The sequence below is a fragment of the Dendrobium catenatum genome, unplaced genomic scaffold, assembly GCF_001605985.2.
Source record: "Dendrobium catenatum unplaced genomic scaffold, ASM160598v2 fragScaff_scaffold_412, whole genome shotgun sequence".
Lineage (NCBI taxonomy): Eukaryota > Viridiplantae > Streptophyta > Magnoliopsida > Asparagales > Orchidaceae > Dendrobium > Dendrobium catenatum.
Genome location: NW_021318874.1, coordinates 930,621 through 948,102, shown reverse-complemented (window position 1 = coordinate 948,102; position 17,482 = coordinate 930,621). Strand labels below are relative to the sequence as shown.

The following is a 17,482-nucleotide window of genomic DNA, read 5'->3' as shown; positions in this document are numbered from 1 at the left end:
TCGAAATGACCTGATTTCCTTAAGTAATGCTCAGATCGGCCCGGCCGATCACCTGGATCGTCCTGGACGATCAGACCAAAAACCCATCGTCCCGGCCGATTCCCTGGACGATCCTCGGGACGATAATTAATTCTAAAAAAGTCTTGCTCTCTGTCTTTTGCACTGAACTGATCGGCCTGGGACGATTCCCCTATCGGCCCGGCCGATCCTGGGAGGAAAATCACCTGGAGCAATCTGGGCAAATTCTGGAGCAAACCTTCAACTGATCGTCCTAGGACGATCCCAGATCGTCCTGGACGATCCTGGAGCAGAAGCAGAACTTCACATCTTGCACCAGACTTCTTGCCCTTATACCTCTGAACAGAACGGGTTGGCTAAACGAAAACACAGACATCTTCTTGAAACCACTCGGACTCTGTTTCACAGCGCTTCTATCCCTCACTCTTTTTGGCCCGATGCAGTTTTGACTGCATCTTTTATTATCAATCGTTTACCCACGGTCACTACGAATTTTAAATCTCATCTTTCTCTTTTATTTCACAAAGATCTAGATTACAAATTCTTCAAAGTCTTCGGCTGTGCCTGTTTCCCGTGGGTACCACCAAACCAATGCAATAAACTTCAACCAAAATCTCGTACCTGCGTGTTTCTTGGCTATTCTCACATTTCAAAAGGCTATAAGTGTTTAGATACTACCACAAACAAAATCTTTATATCTAGACATGTCATCTTTGATGAGTTTACCTTCCCGTTTAAACAAACTTCTCCCATCTCTTCTCAAAATTCACCCTATATACCACCTTCCCTTCTTGTTCCTACTTCTCAAACATTACAGCCCTCCTTTACTACTAACAGATTTACTCAAAATCTTCATCTGGACAATTCTGCTACCAGACCCAGAACCTCTGCCCAAACCAATACTATCACTCCTTCATCCACTTCAGGAGACTCTACCCGTCCTCCTATTCGTACGGAACCTGCTCCCTTTATTTTGCCTAACATCAGCAATCCCTCTGTTCTGCCTAAACCCAGCCACCCTATGACTACCCGCACTAAAACTGGCACACTTAAGCCCACCCAACGGCTCAACTTACTTCACATTCAGGATTCTTCTCAGCTCACTCACTGTCCAAAACCTACCACTTATGCTGAAGCCAGCAAACACGTGCAGTGGAGACGCGCCATGGAAGACGAATTCCATGCCTTGCAAAAATAAGGAACTTGGGATCTTGTTCCTCAACCTCCCAAGACTCCTGTTCTAGGTAGTCGCTGGACGTATCGCATCAAACACAAAACTGATGGAACCATTGCTCGTTTCAAAGCGCGTCTCGTTGCTTAGGGAAATCACCAACAATATGGTTTAAACTATCTTGAAACTTTTAGTCCTGTGGCTAAGTTTCAAACTATACGTATTTTATTAACTGTTGCGATTACTAACGCTTGGTCTGTGCATCAGCTAGATGTAACGAACGCTTTCCTACATGGCAACATCTCTGAGGCCATCTACATGAAACAACCAAAAGGGTTTGAAGACGACCTCTATCCCGATCATGTTTGCAAACTCAAGAAAGTCCTCTACGGCCTCAAACAGGCTCCTCGTCAATGGTTTCAAACTTTTTCAGATTTTCTTTCTTCTCTTGGTTTCACATCGGGCAAAGCGGACTCGTCTTTATTCATTCTTCAAAATGATACCAGTCAAATCTATTTGATCATCTATGTAGATGATATTCTTTTAACTGGAAACAACCCCTCTCTTATTGCTACAGTTACTTCTCAGCTACATAAAAAATTTGCTATGAAAGAGCTCGGTTTGGTTAACATTTTTTTGGGCATAAATATTACTACAACAACAAACTCATACATGTTGTCTCAAACTCAATATGCTCAATCAATACTGCAAATGGCTGGTATGAATGATTGTAAGCCGTTAGCTAATCCTTGCTGCACTAAGTGCCCGGTCATTGGCACTCAACTGGAACTGTCAGCTGATTCGAAACTCTACAGACAACTCACCAGTTCCTTGCAGTATCTTACGATTACCTGACCGAATATATCCTTTTCGGTTAACCAATTGTGCCAACATATGCACAATACGGCTTCTCATCATTTTCATTTACTTCATCGCTTGCTTCGATATATAAAAGGCACCCTCTCACTTGGCTTACCTATTATGCAGGGATCATTAAACCTACACTCGTACTCAGACGCTGACTGGGCCGGTGACAAAGACACTCGTCGTTCCACTTCCGGTTATTGTACATTCCTCAGCAACACACTTATCTCATGGAGCGTAAAGAAGCAACACACAGTGGCTCGATCATCGACCGAAGTCGAGTATAGATCGCTTGCTACTGCTCTTGCTGATATCCTATGGCTCCGGCGTCTCCTACAGGACTTCCGCATTCCTAGTCTCTCTCCTACGCCGTTACACTGCGACAGCACTTCAGCTATCGCCTTAGCCAACAATCCAGTCTTTCACGCCCGTACCAAGCATATCAAAATAGATCATCACTTTATCAAGGATCACATTCAATCTCAAACCGTTCAAATCTTTCCAATCTCCACAAAAGATCAAATTGCTGATATCTTCACCAAATCGCTCTCTACTCCGCGCTATCACTATCTTCGTGACAAGCTGACTGTCCAATTCCATCCATCAGTTTGAGGGGGCGTAATAACATATACCTTATATATGCTTGTACATAGGTCTTGCCTGCTTACCTGTCTTCTAGACTTCTTGTTCTGTATTCTTGTACTGGCTTTGTAAAGCTATATGCCTATATATATATAGATCTCCTGTAATAGATTAGACAGATGATAAAGAATACTTTCATCTCTGTTTCTCTTTAGTCCAGTATTTGTATATGAAAATCCTATGCACCGGCCGTACGATAAAATACAAACTGTCATAGGATCTGGATTGGATGAGCGTTGCAGCTCTTTATTAGCTTCATTCGCTAGATTGATCTCCTCGTTACGAGAAATTATTTTGTGCAGATACATGCAGGAAGAATCATTTGGATTTGCTGTGCTTTTATTGTCCTTTTGTTGTGCTTTCGAAAAAGACAATACAAGAATATCAAATATTCAATTATAAATGTGTTTTTATTGTTCATTTTTTGCTTTGTTTTTGCAAATATTCAATAAAAGCACAACAAATATTTAATTATTTAGTAAATATTAAATATTTATTGTCCTTTTAATGTCCTTTTGCAAAGACGCAGCAAATCCGAACGATTCTTTCTGTCGTATATCCTCACATAATAATTAGTCCCTCTTTACACAATAGGAGTAAAAATCATCTGATGCAAGGGGATTAGGGTAAGTGCAGATAAAAGTCTTGAAACTTCCATTGTTTGATGGTAAACTATTAAGCAGACATAATATAGTGTCTTTGCATCAGTGGGGGAGCGGACAACGACAACTTTGTCCACAATGGTTTAGCTTCAAGTAAGCATTGAGATAGGATTTTGATTTTGTTTGGGACAGCGTTTTTATTATTTTTTAAAATAATTTTTTAGTATAAAAATTTAAAAAAAAATTAATTCAATAAATATTTACACTAAAAAATTGTTATAGAAATTAACAACAAAGTTGTCCAAACGAAGCCTTTGTTTTGATGATATGCAGGTCATATTTGAGTTCAATAATATAAATAAAAAAAATGATCTTATAAAATAATTAAATTGAACTAATTCAACAATTATTTGATAATGATTAGATTTGGTAATTGTTTAGGATAATTTTCTATCTATTTTATTTTTGTTTGAGCCTTGTCTTTTTATTATTTTTTGTTACTTTTTTTTTTAAATTATGTTCAAAAACTGCTTTATGTAACTATAATAACTAATTTCTTTTTCTCATAATAATTTTATAATTAATTTTATAAAATATTACAATGGTTCCACAGTGATCCTTAGAACATCGGTAATATGTATATAAAACAAAAGAAAAAAATGCTTTTACAAACAGTCCAGAATATCTTAGCAATTTTTTTGTTTTGCGACATTTAGGCCATTTAAGGCAAATTCACACACACAACGCATATACATAAACTCAAACCCTAGACCTCTTAGGCTTCGTTTGGGACGGCTTTTTTATTGCTTTCTAAAATAGAGTTTTAATACAAAAAAAAAAAAAAAATTGTACTAAAACTTCGTTTTAGAAAGCAATAAAAAAGCCGTCCCAAACGAACCCTTAGTTGGAAGCCTAAGCTCTCAACCAATAGGCCAAAGAGGAATTTTTATTATGTCCGGTGTCCTGACGTAGATCTATATTAGGACGCCAATAACATGTCGCCATGTGCTCCTACTCTTTACCGTGCGGCTCGACGACCTGACCCGGATCGGAACCCGGTATTGCTATGTTTGTGTATTGCTAGGTATTGCTTGACAATAACGGGATATTGCTTGGTAAAGAAAAGGAGCATGTGGCACTATTTTACTGGCGTCCGAACGTAGAGCTACATCAGGACACCGAATGTAATAAAAATTCGCCAAAGAGAACTGTGTATCTTCGCAATTCGTTATATGTTTCTCTTTGCTTGAAAATTCTTTTGTCGCACACCTTTTGATGTAATGTAGGAGTTCTAAAAAAGATTAAATTATTACCTGTGGAGTCTGCATGGGGAGAATTGTTTGGATTTATTATATATTTGCTTAATATTTATTGTATATTTTCTTGAATATTTTGTAAGTATCTTGCCTGCCACTTTTAAATATTTGTCGTCACGTGATTTATTAACTTTATTTATTGGAATTTTTTTTTTTTTTGGGAAAATTGGAAAATAAAAAGTAAAAACTATAATCACCCGCTTCTTCCACGCTTCCTCTCGACTCACAACCGTCTCGCTTTCCTCTCCACTCCCTGCTCTCTCGCTTCTACCCATTCCACCGTCTCTTCCCATCATTGACGCCGATGGAGGTGGAGACTGTTGCACACTACAACCTCGATCTTACTTCTCCGGCATTCGTCTGGAAATTCGGTTTCGATTTCGATTCCCCGCTCGCCGACGGCCAATTAATCTCTGCTGGAGTATCTCGAATCGGCGGCATTGGGGGAAGAACAAGGCATTTTAGAGATGTCGGAAGACGCTCACTCTTTCTCGGTACTTGAGCATGCGGAGGAACTTGGGCATTTTGTTGTCGAAGATGATCCCTCGCCACCGAATACGCAAATGGCTGCTTCCGAGTCATTTGAGAACCGAGAAGATAGCGTGGTCGGGCCTTCCAAGTCCATTGCGGAGCTGATAGAGGTTTATGTTGATCAGCCGGAGGATAATGAAGTTGAGATGGCTACCGGTAGCATACATATCGGAGAGGGATTGGAATCTAATGCGGCAACGAAGATTCAGAAGGCATTTAGGAGCTATCGTACCAGGCGCAAACTCGCGGACTCCGCTGTCGTTGCCGAAGAGCTCTGGTAGGCTTCTCTCTTGATCTTTTCACTGTATGTTACAACTTACAAGTTTATGTTATATGGTTGTTATTTAGGTGGCGAGCGCTAGATTTCGCGCGTCTCAATCGCACCACGATTTCGTTCTTCAACTATAAGAAACCAGAAACGGCGATCGAGCGGTGGAATCGTGTCAGCGTTAATGCTTCAAAGGTTTGGTTTCGCATTTTTTTTTCCCTTTTACTTTTTCTAATTTCGGTTCCATCTTTACGATTCAAATGTATTTTTCTTTATTCATTTGTAAGGGAAATATTATAATACTGTAGGTTGGTCAAGGACTGTCGAAAGACAGCAAGGCTAAAAAATTGGCCTTTCAGCACTGGATTGAAGCTGTAGGTTTTACTTGCTCTACTTTTTTTAACTTCGCACCAACATTATTTTGGTATCCAACTTTTATTTTCCATAACTATTTTATCTTTTGACTTTGGCACCTGATAGTTGGTCAGTAGAAACAATGCCTTTGTATGATTTTACATAACTCTGTGCTGCCCAACCCACGCTACAAAAATCTTGACGTTCTTTCTCAATCTACTCATGTCAACTAACCAATTTTTTTTAGCTGTGTTGGGCAGTGTACAGCTATAATTTTTTTTTTTTAAATAGTCTTCAGACTTATAAGAAATCTTTTATATGACCGCAGTATGATTTAGTTTCAGATTTATTTTTCTATATCTTTTACTTTAAATTTCTTTAATGTATTTTCTTCTCCTTTTTTTCTATTTTTGTTATTTTTCTCAATTACTTGTACCATAATATATTTCTTGACCGAGCTCTTTATAACTTTGTTTGGTGCTGGTTTTCGACATACCTATTCATGGGTTAAAAGGTGGGCAGTACTAATGAGGAGGACATAAATGCTCAGTTTGCGCCAAGTAGAAGTACTTGCAATAGTCCAATAGCTACCTCATTTTTAAAGCTAATGGGTTCAGTCTGTTTTTTGTCTTCTTTATAGGTTGACCCAAGACACCGCTATGGGCATAATCTTCATATTTACTATGAGAAATGGTGTGAAAGTGATGCTGGCCAGCCCTTCTTTTACTGGTGAGTTGTTACGTTGTCAACTTTCTTTGTGTGATGATAATATAGGATACCTACCCTCTCCAATTGCCATGGTCAACATAGCCATGCATTTTACTTTTGGATGTCTGGTTGGAATTTAACCACAACCAAAGTGGCTTCTGGAAAAAATCTGATGTTGTCAATTGTAATTTCAGGACCTCTTATATATATAAAGTGCAATGCATGCTAGAATAAACCTTCCAAAGTAGAAATGTGTACTAGCTACTTTGTATTCTTGATCTCTTTTTTTTTTTTTAAATGTTGAGTGTCAAAGAGGCATTATATCCCAGAATATCTGATGGGGACATCAGAGCATGAATCGTATATCAGAGGCGTGGCCGTCGATCTACGGCCACGATCACTTCGATGTATTTTGAGTTATTTCATGTATTTGTTTTATTATGTTATTTGTTATTTATGTTATATTTTATTTTTTCTGTGTTATCTCTTGCTTAAGGGAAGTCATATGTAAGCCCTAAGGGCATTGTCGTCTTTCTTATTTTGAGTCTTATGTACGAGGCTATTTATAGCCCCTATGTTTCCCTTTGAAAATCAATGATTGAATGATAAAAAAATTTATGCTATTGCTTGAATTCTTGGGAGATCTTGAGTGCTTGGAGAGAGAGCGAGATCCCTAGGAGAGGGAATTTGGATCACCCACCAACTTTGGAGACGGTCCGGTTCGTGGTTCATTACTCTATCCTTTTTCTTTCTTTCCGTTCATCATCTTATCTCGACCTTCTAAACCCCTCATCACCACCGGCCACCTAATCCCACGCCAACTAGCCGCCAGCCTAGGCATTAATCCCATCTTCTTGAACCGCCGGCCACCTTACATCCACCCTCACCCGAACCCATTCTACCCGCCGGCCACTCCCCTTTGCCTTTCCCCTCCCTCACTAATTGCTATCACACCTTTCCTAAATTAACTCTTCATATTTTAGGGAACTCAAATAATTACAATTTTCAAATTTATTTGAATTTGAAACTATTTCCTAAAATATAAATTCTATTTTAGGAAAGCTTTTAAATCCCTTCATATTTGAATTTTGAATTAAGCTTGGATGAAATCTTATATATAAAGTGTAATGCATGCTAGAATAAACCTCCCAAAGTACAAATGTGTACTAGCTACGATGTATTCTTGATCTCTTTTTTTTTTTAATGTTGGATGTCAAAGAGGCATTATATCTCAGAATATCGGCAAAAGTTTCAAAGATGTCGCATTCTAGAAAATTTGAGTTAGTAGAGTGTATATTTTATGTCTTAGCATTATACAAAGATTCAATATGAACATATAAAAATGGTAGGTCTAGAGAATTTTTTACGTGGAAAACTGAGAAAGAGAAAAAATCACAAGGCTTAGCCAGTTGCAAAATCCACTAGCACTATTGGAGAAAAGGAGAGTAAAAAAAATCAAGTATGATAGTTAATATTGAAAAACAAGGTCTGATTTCCTCAATAGGGATTATAGATGTCCACCAACGGACTTTTATATCTAACAGTAGGGTTTTATTTTCCCAATAGAGATTACATATATCCACCGATAAATTTTTATACTAAAAAATAGGGTTAAATCTTGTTTATCTCTAGAGATGGTAGAGATGTCTGATGTTGATCCTCAATGATGATAGTTGTTGTCAGCAGCAATAGTTCGTGGTCGTCGATGGTGATAGCTGGAAAATGCAAGAGAGTTTTTTTTAGTGCTCTCTATCTTCCTTCTTCCTCCATCATGTGAAGAATAAAAGCCTATTTATAAGATTTTTTTTTAGTGGCATGCTCCATAAATATAGAGAAATTCAAGGGCAAAGTCAGATTGCTTCATCAAATGGTTCGTATTGATTCTTGCAATCATAAGACTTTTGTCAAGCATTTAAATGCCTTCATGTTGTCAGAATTAAGTGATCTTGGGCTTGTTGGATTCATCTCGTCAAGCCGCTCGATTTGATTATAAGCATGTCATATTTGGAGATTATTTTATTATCCAATTAATGCTGTGAAGCTTCCAAATATGCTCCTGTCCCTTAGTTCGAGCCCAATTGGAATCATATTAGGCCAATTTTGGTGTCATTGGGTTCGTCTTGTCAAGACATTCAGTTTGATTATAAGGTTATTGATATCGGAGTTTTGATGGTCCCAAATTTAATTTTGAAAGTTTCGAGTTCCAATATGCCTCTAAATTAGTGCTGGATCAAGGTGATTTTTTATGACGTATCAATTTAAAAATACGCTATCTTTTTTTAATGAGAATGATAAACTTTTTTTGTCTTCATTAAATTTTCCGAGTGCCGTATATTCTTGATTTATTTTTCTGATACATGATATTCAATGGAAAAAGTCAAAAATATCAAGTTAACAGAAAGGGCAAGATGTTTCTAATGTGCCAACTTCCAACTTTTGTATCTAATAGATGATTTAGGTAATGTGCCAATTTTTTCAACACTCCTTCCCCATCTGAGGTTTTTCTACAGATCCATTTTGATAGCCCCTTTTGATTTCCCCTACAATTGCACTAGTGCTCTCAACCATCTCAATTATTCATCACACTTCGAGCTGTACAAATTGAACCATCAAAATTAAAATGGCTTTGAAGAAGTTAAGAGATTTGAACTCCAACACCTAAAAAAATCCGATGTCAAGAGAGTTGTGAAGCACATTACTGTGGTAGTTAAAAACAGCGTTGTAGGAAGGGTAGGGAGAGGATAAAATTTGAACATACAGCTCGCATTTCTTTCTTGCGGTTTGAAGTATAAAGCTTATCACAGCATCATCTGCTATATGTTCAGTACCTCACAGAGAATTTGTTTATTTTTTGTAGGTTAGATCTTGGAGAAGGAAAAAATGTAGAACTCAAGGAATGCCCAAGGTCTTTGCTACGACAGCAATGCATCAAATACATGGGCCCTGTATGTTCTCCAACTCAAATTCTAATTATAACAACACCTATATAAGTTCATAATTTTTAACAGAGCCAAGTAATGCTATCCTAAATTTATCGTGCTGTATGTTTTTAGTGTCTACTGCAAGAATAATGCAACTTTCATGTATGATTTTCATAGAAAAATATATAGCAAACAATAATGTCAATTTTAGTGAAGACCTCTAATTTGATGTGATTGGGCACTACAGGGGTGATAAGTATAAGAAACAGCTTAGAACGGGCATATTGTTTTAGCTTTTGGTGCATTGAGCACATCGTTTCTCACATAAAAATTTTAATTTAATTCATTTAAAGATTTGTTTAGGAGTATCCTTAGAAGCATACAACCATAAGAGTATGATGAGGTTATGATGAGTCTTGGAAGTAAAAGTAGCAAAATAGATAGAAGAAAAATACAAGAATACAAATATGAGGGCTGATTTTTTAATATTTTTTCAACAATAACGAAAGATACAATTGATCTGCTATTCAAGAGGTAGACTGACTCTCCCACAAGCCCTAGCTGCTGCTAGGAAACTCACGTCAAACCCTAGAAAATAAATTCAGCACATATCTAATGATATCCCTAAACAAAATCTCTCCTTTAAACACAATTAGAACCTTTCTAAATAGCATAAACACAACTAGAAAACTTTCTAAACTATTAAAACCTTCCTAAGCAGCATTAATACAATTATCAAACCTTCCTAAACAGCATAAATAGGAAACCTTTCTAAATAGCTCCACCTTGATTCCTCCTTACATAATGAATAATAGCTCCCATTGGCCCCACAAGGGGGCCAAAATCTACCCCGGCCCTCTGCTGCCCGTGATTTCACCCAGCCAAAGGGTTGGTTCGACTAGGGTTGGGCGGTTGACTAGGCTGGCTTGGGTTGGTCTGGCTGGGATGGTTTGGGTCGGCCAGGTACCCCCACACCCCCTGTGAGATCTCGTTCCCTTACTGTTCCTCTCTGAATTGGATTTTCCTCCCAGGATCGGCCGGGACGATATTGAGATCGTCCAGGCCGATCAGTGCATTGAAAACGGCTGATTTCTGGAGTGTTCTCTGGATTGATTTCTGGACTGGATCGTCCAGGCCGATTTTGGATCAGTGCTTGGCAAAATCATAGGCCGACGACTTGCGAACAAGGCAGGGACGGCGGGAGGAAGGGCTCTGTTTTTGTGACTACAAGAGATGTGGTGAGGGTCGTGTGGGAAAAGCATAACCGAGCTTCATCACTTACCGCTACTTTAATAGCAAGAGCGGGAGTATGTGATAGAGTCTGTATCCAAGCACGTGTGAGAAGACAACTTCAGCGTTGCTCGCAGATTTATGGAATGCTGTAGTAGCGAAGACGAATTTCTAGCAAAGATATAGGATTTGCAGTAGTAGGTAATGAGCAGTTTTTTCTTTTATATTATATGCTTTTACATTTTTTTATCAAGAGCAGAGGTCAAAACCTCCATTGGAATCAAGCTAGGGCTTTTCCCTACAGACATAGCCCTGCGGCTATAAGCTTTCTCCTCTTCGGTCAACCCATTCACCACGAAATACCTCTCCACCTTATACACCCACCCATGGGCATTTTTCTTCTTCAAATACTGACATCTTCAACTTTCTCATCCTAGCATCTCTACTCCAACTTTCTCTCCCTCCAATGATTCCCACTATGCATCGAGGGTGGGAATCCCACCTCTCTTCCATCCTCCTTGAAGGACCTGATTCCCTTGGCTCGGCTCAACCCCCTCCATCTTTGGTTTCCCATTCCCCTTGCCCGAAAAGCCTCCCATAGTATTGGCCACCATACCACCTCCATCATAAAATTCCCTCAGTGCTGTCACCCCATCCAGAAACCTTGATTTACCCCTCTTCGGATCCCTAGGAGGTGGCTCTTGATGAAATAAACTCTTCTCGTCAAACTCCTATCGTCCGATCTCGTTTTCCTTAGATTACGCCAAAGAAATTTTGATCAAATCTTGGTTAGGGTTAGCAATCGGAACCGCCAGTGCAGTTTGGATTGCATCTCCATGAGCTTCCTTATCATCTTATCCAACCCTCCAAATCAACTCTCCATTTGATTCTCCATGGTTGAAAACCTTCCTTCGATGGTTGAGAACTTCTCCTCCATCCTGGATTTGATTTGCTCCACATCGCCTTCCAACGCATCCACTTTTTTTGCTGTCATCTCTCCAAAACCTTACCAATTTGATGCGTCAATCTCCCTGGGTAGGATGGTGGTGTTCGTAGTCATCACAGAGATATGGGCGACTGCTTCTACAGGATTTGCGGCAGAGCTCCACCTCAGGTAATGATTTAGGCATTTTTTTATTCCCTGTCATTTTGTTCTAATATAGAGGTTAATAGTCTTGGAAGTAAAAGCAGCAAAATAAATAGAAGAAAAATGCATGAATAAAATTATGTGGGCTAATTGTTTATTACTTCAACAACAACGAAGGATACAATTGATCTACTATTCGAGAGGTAGATCGGCTCTCCCACAAGCTCTAGCAACCATTAGGAAACTCACACTAAACCCTAAAAAATAAACTCAGAACATATATGATGAACTCTAGACAAAACTCTCCCTTAAATAGCCCTCACACACAATAAACACAATTATGACATTTATAAACAACATAAACATAATTAGGAAACCTTCTTAAATTGCTCCTCCTTGATTCAACCTCCTTACATAATGAATAATAGCTCCTTTGGACCTCACAAAGGGGGCTGAAATCTCCCCCTTTTATGCCCCTTGGTTATGCCCAGCCAAAAAGCTGGTTCAACCAAGGTTGGGCCAGTCGGATGGGCTATTCTGGGCCGACCAAGTGGCCCCCCTTGGCTTATCAGGTTGTCACACTGTTTACGACTTATCTTTCTCATTAAAATTACATAGAGACTTCATTTAAGTATTTCGAGGACTAAGGCTGCTTCTCCAAAATTTTAAGTTTCTAAAAGAGTAAAAGTAGCGTTAAATAGTGAGTTTTGGCGTGAATAAAAACTCTGTCGGAGCTCCAAGTCATTTTCATTTCATTTTAGTTTTTTGGATTTCACCTCTTTGTTGTTTTATGCTGCATTTTAACACATGAGCTTATTTTCTTTCAGCTAGAGCGTCTACAATATCAATATATACCAGTTGATGGAAAAATTGTACACCAGAGAACCGGTGAACCTCTTGATACAACGAAGGGACCTGAAGGAGCAAAATGGATTTTCGTCATGTGCACATCAAGGAAATTGTATGCTGGCATGGTATTGTTAGATGCAAGATACTTTTATAATATGTATATATTTTCTTATGGTTCAACTTCATATAATAAGTTTTTATCAAAGATCAATATAAATTATATATTTATTTTTATTGGTCGTGGAGATACTCACTAAAGATATTCAAAGTGAGCTTTATTTTTGAATGAATTTTATAGATGATACCATTGTAATTAGTGAGAATTCTACTAAAATTATTAAAAAATTAGAACAAAGGAGAAATATTTAGAAGATATATGACAAAGTGTTACTAGAACAAAGTACATGGCATATATTTTTAATTGGTGTGATATTAATAATTATCTATTATTATTATTAAAAGATAAAATGAATCTATGTGTGATGTTTATAAAAAAAAATGTGTGATGTTTATGTATTTTAAAATTTGTAAATGAATGGAGAAATGAATGATGCTATAACTTCTAGATTTATCACTCAATGATTAAAATGGTATTAGTATTATATAATAAAAGGATATCACGAAGATTTTATGAAGCTACTATTAGGATAGCGAAACTATATGGATTAGAGTGTTGGATAGTAAAAAATCATTAATGTCTTCTATCATGACAAAAATGAGTATGTTATGATTTATGCATGTTAAAACTAAAAAAAATAAATGAAGGAATGGATATATTATAAAAACGGTCAGAGTGTTATTTACTGTAGATAAGATAATTGAAAATAAATTTTGATGATTTAATTATATACAATGTAGGATAGAAAATGCATCTATTAAACCAGTAGATACTATTAGATTAGGAAGGAGTAGTTGTAGATTAGATAATATGGATATAAGTTATTTAAAATTATTTGCAAAGAATAAATTCAATTGCTTAAGCAATGCTCTACTAAAACATATGGAAAATGAGTATTCACAAGGCTGGCCTCAGGCCCTCAAGTAATTGGGATAATGATAATAATGATTTTTACGCATGTCCAATATTTGTTACCTAAAATTTGAGCTTGCTATTATTTTGCATATTATACTCAGAAAAAGAAGGGAATGTTTCACCATTCCAGCTTCCTCGCTGGAGGCAGCACTCTAGCAGCTGGAAGATTCGTTGCAGAGAATGGAGTTCTCAAGGTATAGCCTGTACTTTTAAATATGTATTTGTCTAATGGTTCCTTAACTTCGTGAGCTTCCCTACACATTGCTCTTCATCATAAAACTGATCCTGCAGTTCATGCATATCAAATATTTTGGTCATACAGTCACAAATTCTCATCTTAAATGTTATTGTATGCCATGTAGTTTGAACTTCATCTGCTCTTAATTTCATTTGGTTTCTTGTTGATTGAAAATATATTTTAGAAAATAATAATTTCATTTTATTCTCATTTTATCTGTGAAAATAAAATTATTAGTTTTGAAATATGTTGAGTTGTTTTTCGAGTTTAAAATACAGTATTCTAACTCTAACCAAATGATGGAAATTAAAATATTGTTTAAAACATTAGATATATATATACCCGGCCCCAAGCTGTGCTTATACTTGTTTGCTATCCTAGTGGTCATGGTTTTGATCCCTAATCTTATTGCTATTTTGATGGAATTATTTTCCACTTTTCTGATCTTCTCTTTTCTGCTACATGCAAGTATTTAAACCCCACTATGCACTAGCGATGGTTACTCTAAATGATGGACATGGAAAGTTTTAAATCACCCTTATTTATAATAAAAAGTAATTAAATAATATATTAAAGCTTGGGCCACTCTCCACAACTGTCACTAACTTGGAAATGACATGGTGGGAGCTAGCTATATATTTAGTTTGATAATTTGATGGTTGTCATTGCTGGTATGGTGGCGGCCTAACTGTAGTTTGATGACTTTTGAAGAGTGTACAAGTGGAAAAGAAAGGGATTGATTAACATTAAGTAGTTAAGTGGGATAAAATTGATATCATAAATGAAACATAATTGAAGTGGTATTTCTTTTGAAAGAAGAATCTAATCGGGGTAGCAATTTTGAGTTTGAATGATGCTGCACATGAATTAAAATCAAGAAATAAGGATAGAATAAAGTTTTGATTGAATTAAACAAGTTCATAAAACTACGGCTATTTTATTGAAATTAGTTTAATAAGACATAATCGAGAAAAATAATTCATTTAGTTGAATCCATGTTGTGGTATAAATACTTGATGTTATTGTTATTATCATTTGGGTAACCTTAGGTTTAAATTTGAATTATTGTTAGGATTAAATTTAGCTTTGGTCATAGTTAGATTTGATTTTAAAACAATTTGTTATCATTATTATTTTTTTATTTTTTTATTTTTATTTTTTAATAATTTGTTATTATCTTGTACCATATTTCTATAAATAGGTTTATGGTTTGTATTTGGATTTATCATTGAATGAATTGAAATCAAAGATATCTCTACTTTTTCCTTTCCATATAGTTGGACTCTATATTCTCCTTAATTTTTCTTCTTCAACTCTGCATTATAGAGTAAATGAATTTGGGTGCTATGAGCATAAATATTAAGATTTGAGCATTAAAATTGAACAATAAATCTATGTTAAAGTTAATAGTAACCGCATTTACTAATGTAAAATTAATGATTGGATGATGAATAGACATTATGCTGCGAATATTTTACTGTTATTTAATTATTTTCTTGAAAGCGATTATGATATGAGGCTTGCAAGTGAAATTTTCATTTGCAACCTGCCTTCATCAATCTATTTCCGCTGATCTATCCCGATTGAACCCTTAAAGGCTATTTGGGCATACAGTGGGCATTACAGACCATCTGATGAGAACCTTGACCAATTATTGAACTACCTCAAAGAAAATGGAATTGATCTAACCGCAGTTGAGGTATTACATTATTACAGCCATGCCTCCTTTTTTTCCTCATATAAATTCTGACCTTCCACCATGTCGCTTCAATTTTATTGCTTTTGATCGTCTTCTCAGATACGCTCATCGTCCAGCGACGATTATGATGACACCAAAAACACTGAAACCCAAGCTAAGAAACTGGGTGAGACCTCACGCATCTCTAAACCTACACCTCTTCAAATCCCTGCAAGAACATTCACCGAGGAACCCTCAGAAGACCCCATTGATTCTGAAATTGTTGATGGCAAAGGTAACAAAGCCAAAGTTTACAGAAGGACTCTATCCGGTGGGCTTCAGAATCCAATGGCGGATGTTTCTGAGAAGGCTATTGAAGAGAGAATCAAATCGAAGATGGAATCGAGTTCTTATCAGCTTGGGCATCAAGTGGGCTTGAAATGGTGTACTGGTGCAGGCCCTAGGATTGGTTGCGTTGCAGATTATCCGGCGGAGTTGAGAACGCAGGCTCTAGAATTCACAAACCTTTCACCAAGAGCTCCAACTCCAACAACTTCAAGAAGCCTCTCGTCCAGTTCATCACCAACCTCACGAGGTTCGAGAAGATCCGGGTCATGCTTATCGCCTGGACTAAGTGATGGTGGTAATGGTAAACCTTGACTATACCTTGCCAAAGTTTTTTGTATTTCGCGTTTCTTTCATTTCTTAATTAATTTTCAATGATCCTTATTTATCTCATTGGATACGGTACAAAGTTGAAATAAGTAGGTCATTTATGCAACCTGTAGAAGGAGGGCATGGCTCCACAGTTGTCTAGAAAATTTCTCAAGTTCTGGGTAGTATGATTTCTTTTTGTTATAGAGCTGTAAATCATATATGCGATGCCATATGATTAGTTATTCAATCTCTTTGCGACATTATTTTCAGGTTTATTTCTCTTGTGCTATAGGGTTAAGGTCGTTATGTCAGGGTTCCTGCCTCGTTAGGATTGAATGGTATCACAACAACATCAAGCCTTTATGTCACCATGTGAGTCAGACTATATAAATCCTTTCTCCATTGTGTTTTAATAAAAATCAAATTTTCATTTAAATCTAATAAAAATAGATCAGTTTTAATACTTTCTAACCAAGTCTTTTTAGGTCTATCTCTACCTTTCTTAGCATAGATCAAATTCATCTCTTAATTGGGTCATCTAAAGTTTGATGTTTTATGTGACCAAATCATTTAAGGCAACTGATTCTTTCTAATCTTATCTGCCACTTGAGCTACTCTAACATTTTCACGTAACTATTCATTTCCTATTCTATCTCTAAGTGTAAATTACACTCATCCACCTTGGCATCCTCATCTCCACAATTTTTTTTTTTTTTTGTTTCTTTTTAATGGCCAACATTTTGCACCATAAAGCATTGCAAGTTTCACCACCATCTTATATAAATTTCTCTTTAAGTTTGAGGGGTACTTTTTGATCACACAACAAGCCTGATGCAATTCTCTAATTCAACCATCACTAACGCTTTGAACAATATACCCAAGATATCGAAAACGTGTACTCTTTCTATGACTTGATCGCCTAGCATCACATTCGCACCACTAGATCTATTACTACTAAAATTACACTACATTATTCGGTTTTAGATCTACTCAAATGAAAACCTTTAGACTTTATGACTAATCTTCAAAATTCAAATTTTTTCTTCAACTACCACTATAATCTTATCAATAAAAAAAAATATCATCAGTAAAAAGCAAACTCCAAGGTACAGCATCTTGCAAATGTTTAGCATTCACATTTATGACTAAAGCAAAAAGATATGGGCTTAAAGTTGATCCTTGATATAATCCAACTGAAATAAGAAAATATTTGATCAAACCACCTTATGTTTGAACACAAGTAACAACTCTTGTATGCATATCCTTAATGACTTGAATAAAAACTTTTTTTTTTTTGTGCATTTTCTTTGCACGA

The 17,482-nt window shown here is 36.6% G+C and overlaps 1 protein-coding gene across 1 annotated transcript; it reads left to right on the top strand.

Moving 5' to 3' along the window:
* The first annotated feature begins 4,856 nt into the window (after window positions 1-4,856).
* On the top strand, window positions 4,857-16,430 carry LOC110092743 (IQ domain-containing protein IQM3). The gene is made up of 9 exons (XM_020817410.2): window positions 4,857-5,421; window positions 5,493-5,607; window positions 5,721-5,786; window positions 6,407-6,495; window positions 9,332-9,419; window positions 12,540-12,686; window positions 13,696-13,788; window positions 15,430-15,531; window positions 15,631-16,430. Exons 1-9 carry the CDS (start codon window positions 5,081-5,083, stop codon window positions 16,168-16,170), a joined length of 1,581 nt encoding a protein of 526 aa, XP_020673069.1. The 5' UTR covers window positions 4,857-5,080; the 3' UTR covers window positions 16,171-16,430.
* Window positions 16,431-17,482: the final 1,052 nt, after the last annotated feature.

What these genes read in the sequence shown, in the direction of transcription:
- LOC110092743 (XM_020817410.2), top strand. Translation starts at nt 5,081, where the DNA reads ATGTCGGAAGACGCTCACTCTTTCTCGGTACTTGAGCATGCGGAGGAA. An exon ending in GGCCAGCCCTTCTTTTACTG is followed by an intron (nt 6,496 to 9,331) that starts GTGAGTTGTTAC and finishes TATTTTTTGTAG; the next exon opens with GTTAGATCTTGGAGAAGGAA. An exon ending in CAGAGAATGGAGTTCTCAAG is followed by an intron (nt 13,789 to 15,429) that starts GTATAGCCTGTA and finishes GAACCCTTAAAG; the next exon opens with GCTATTTGGGCATACAGTGG.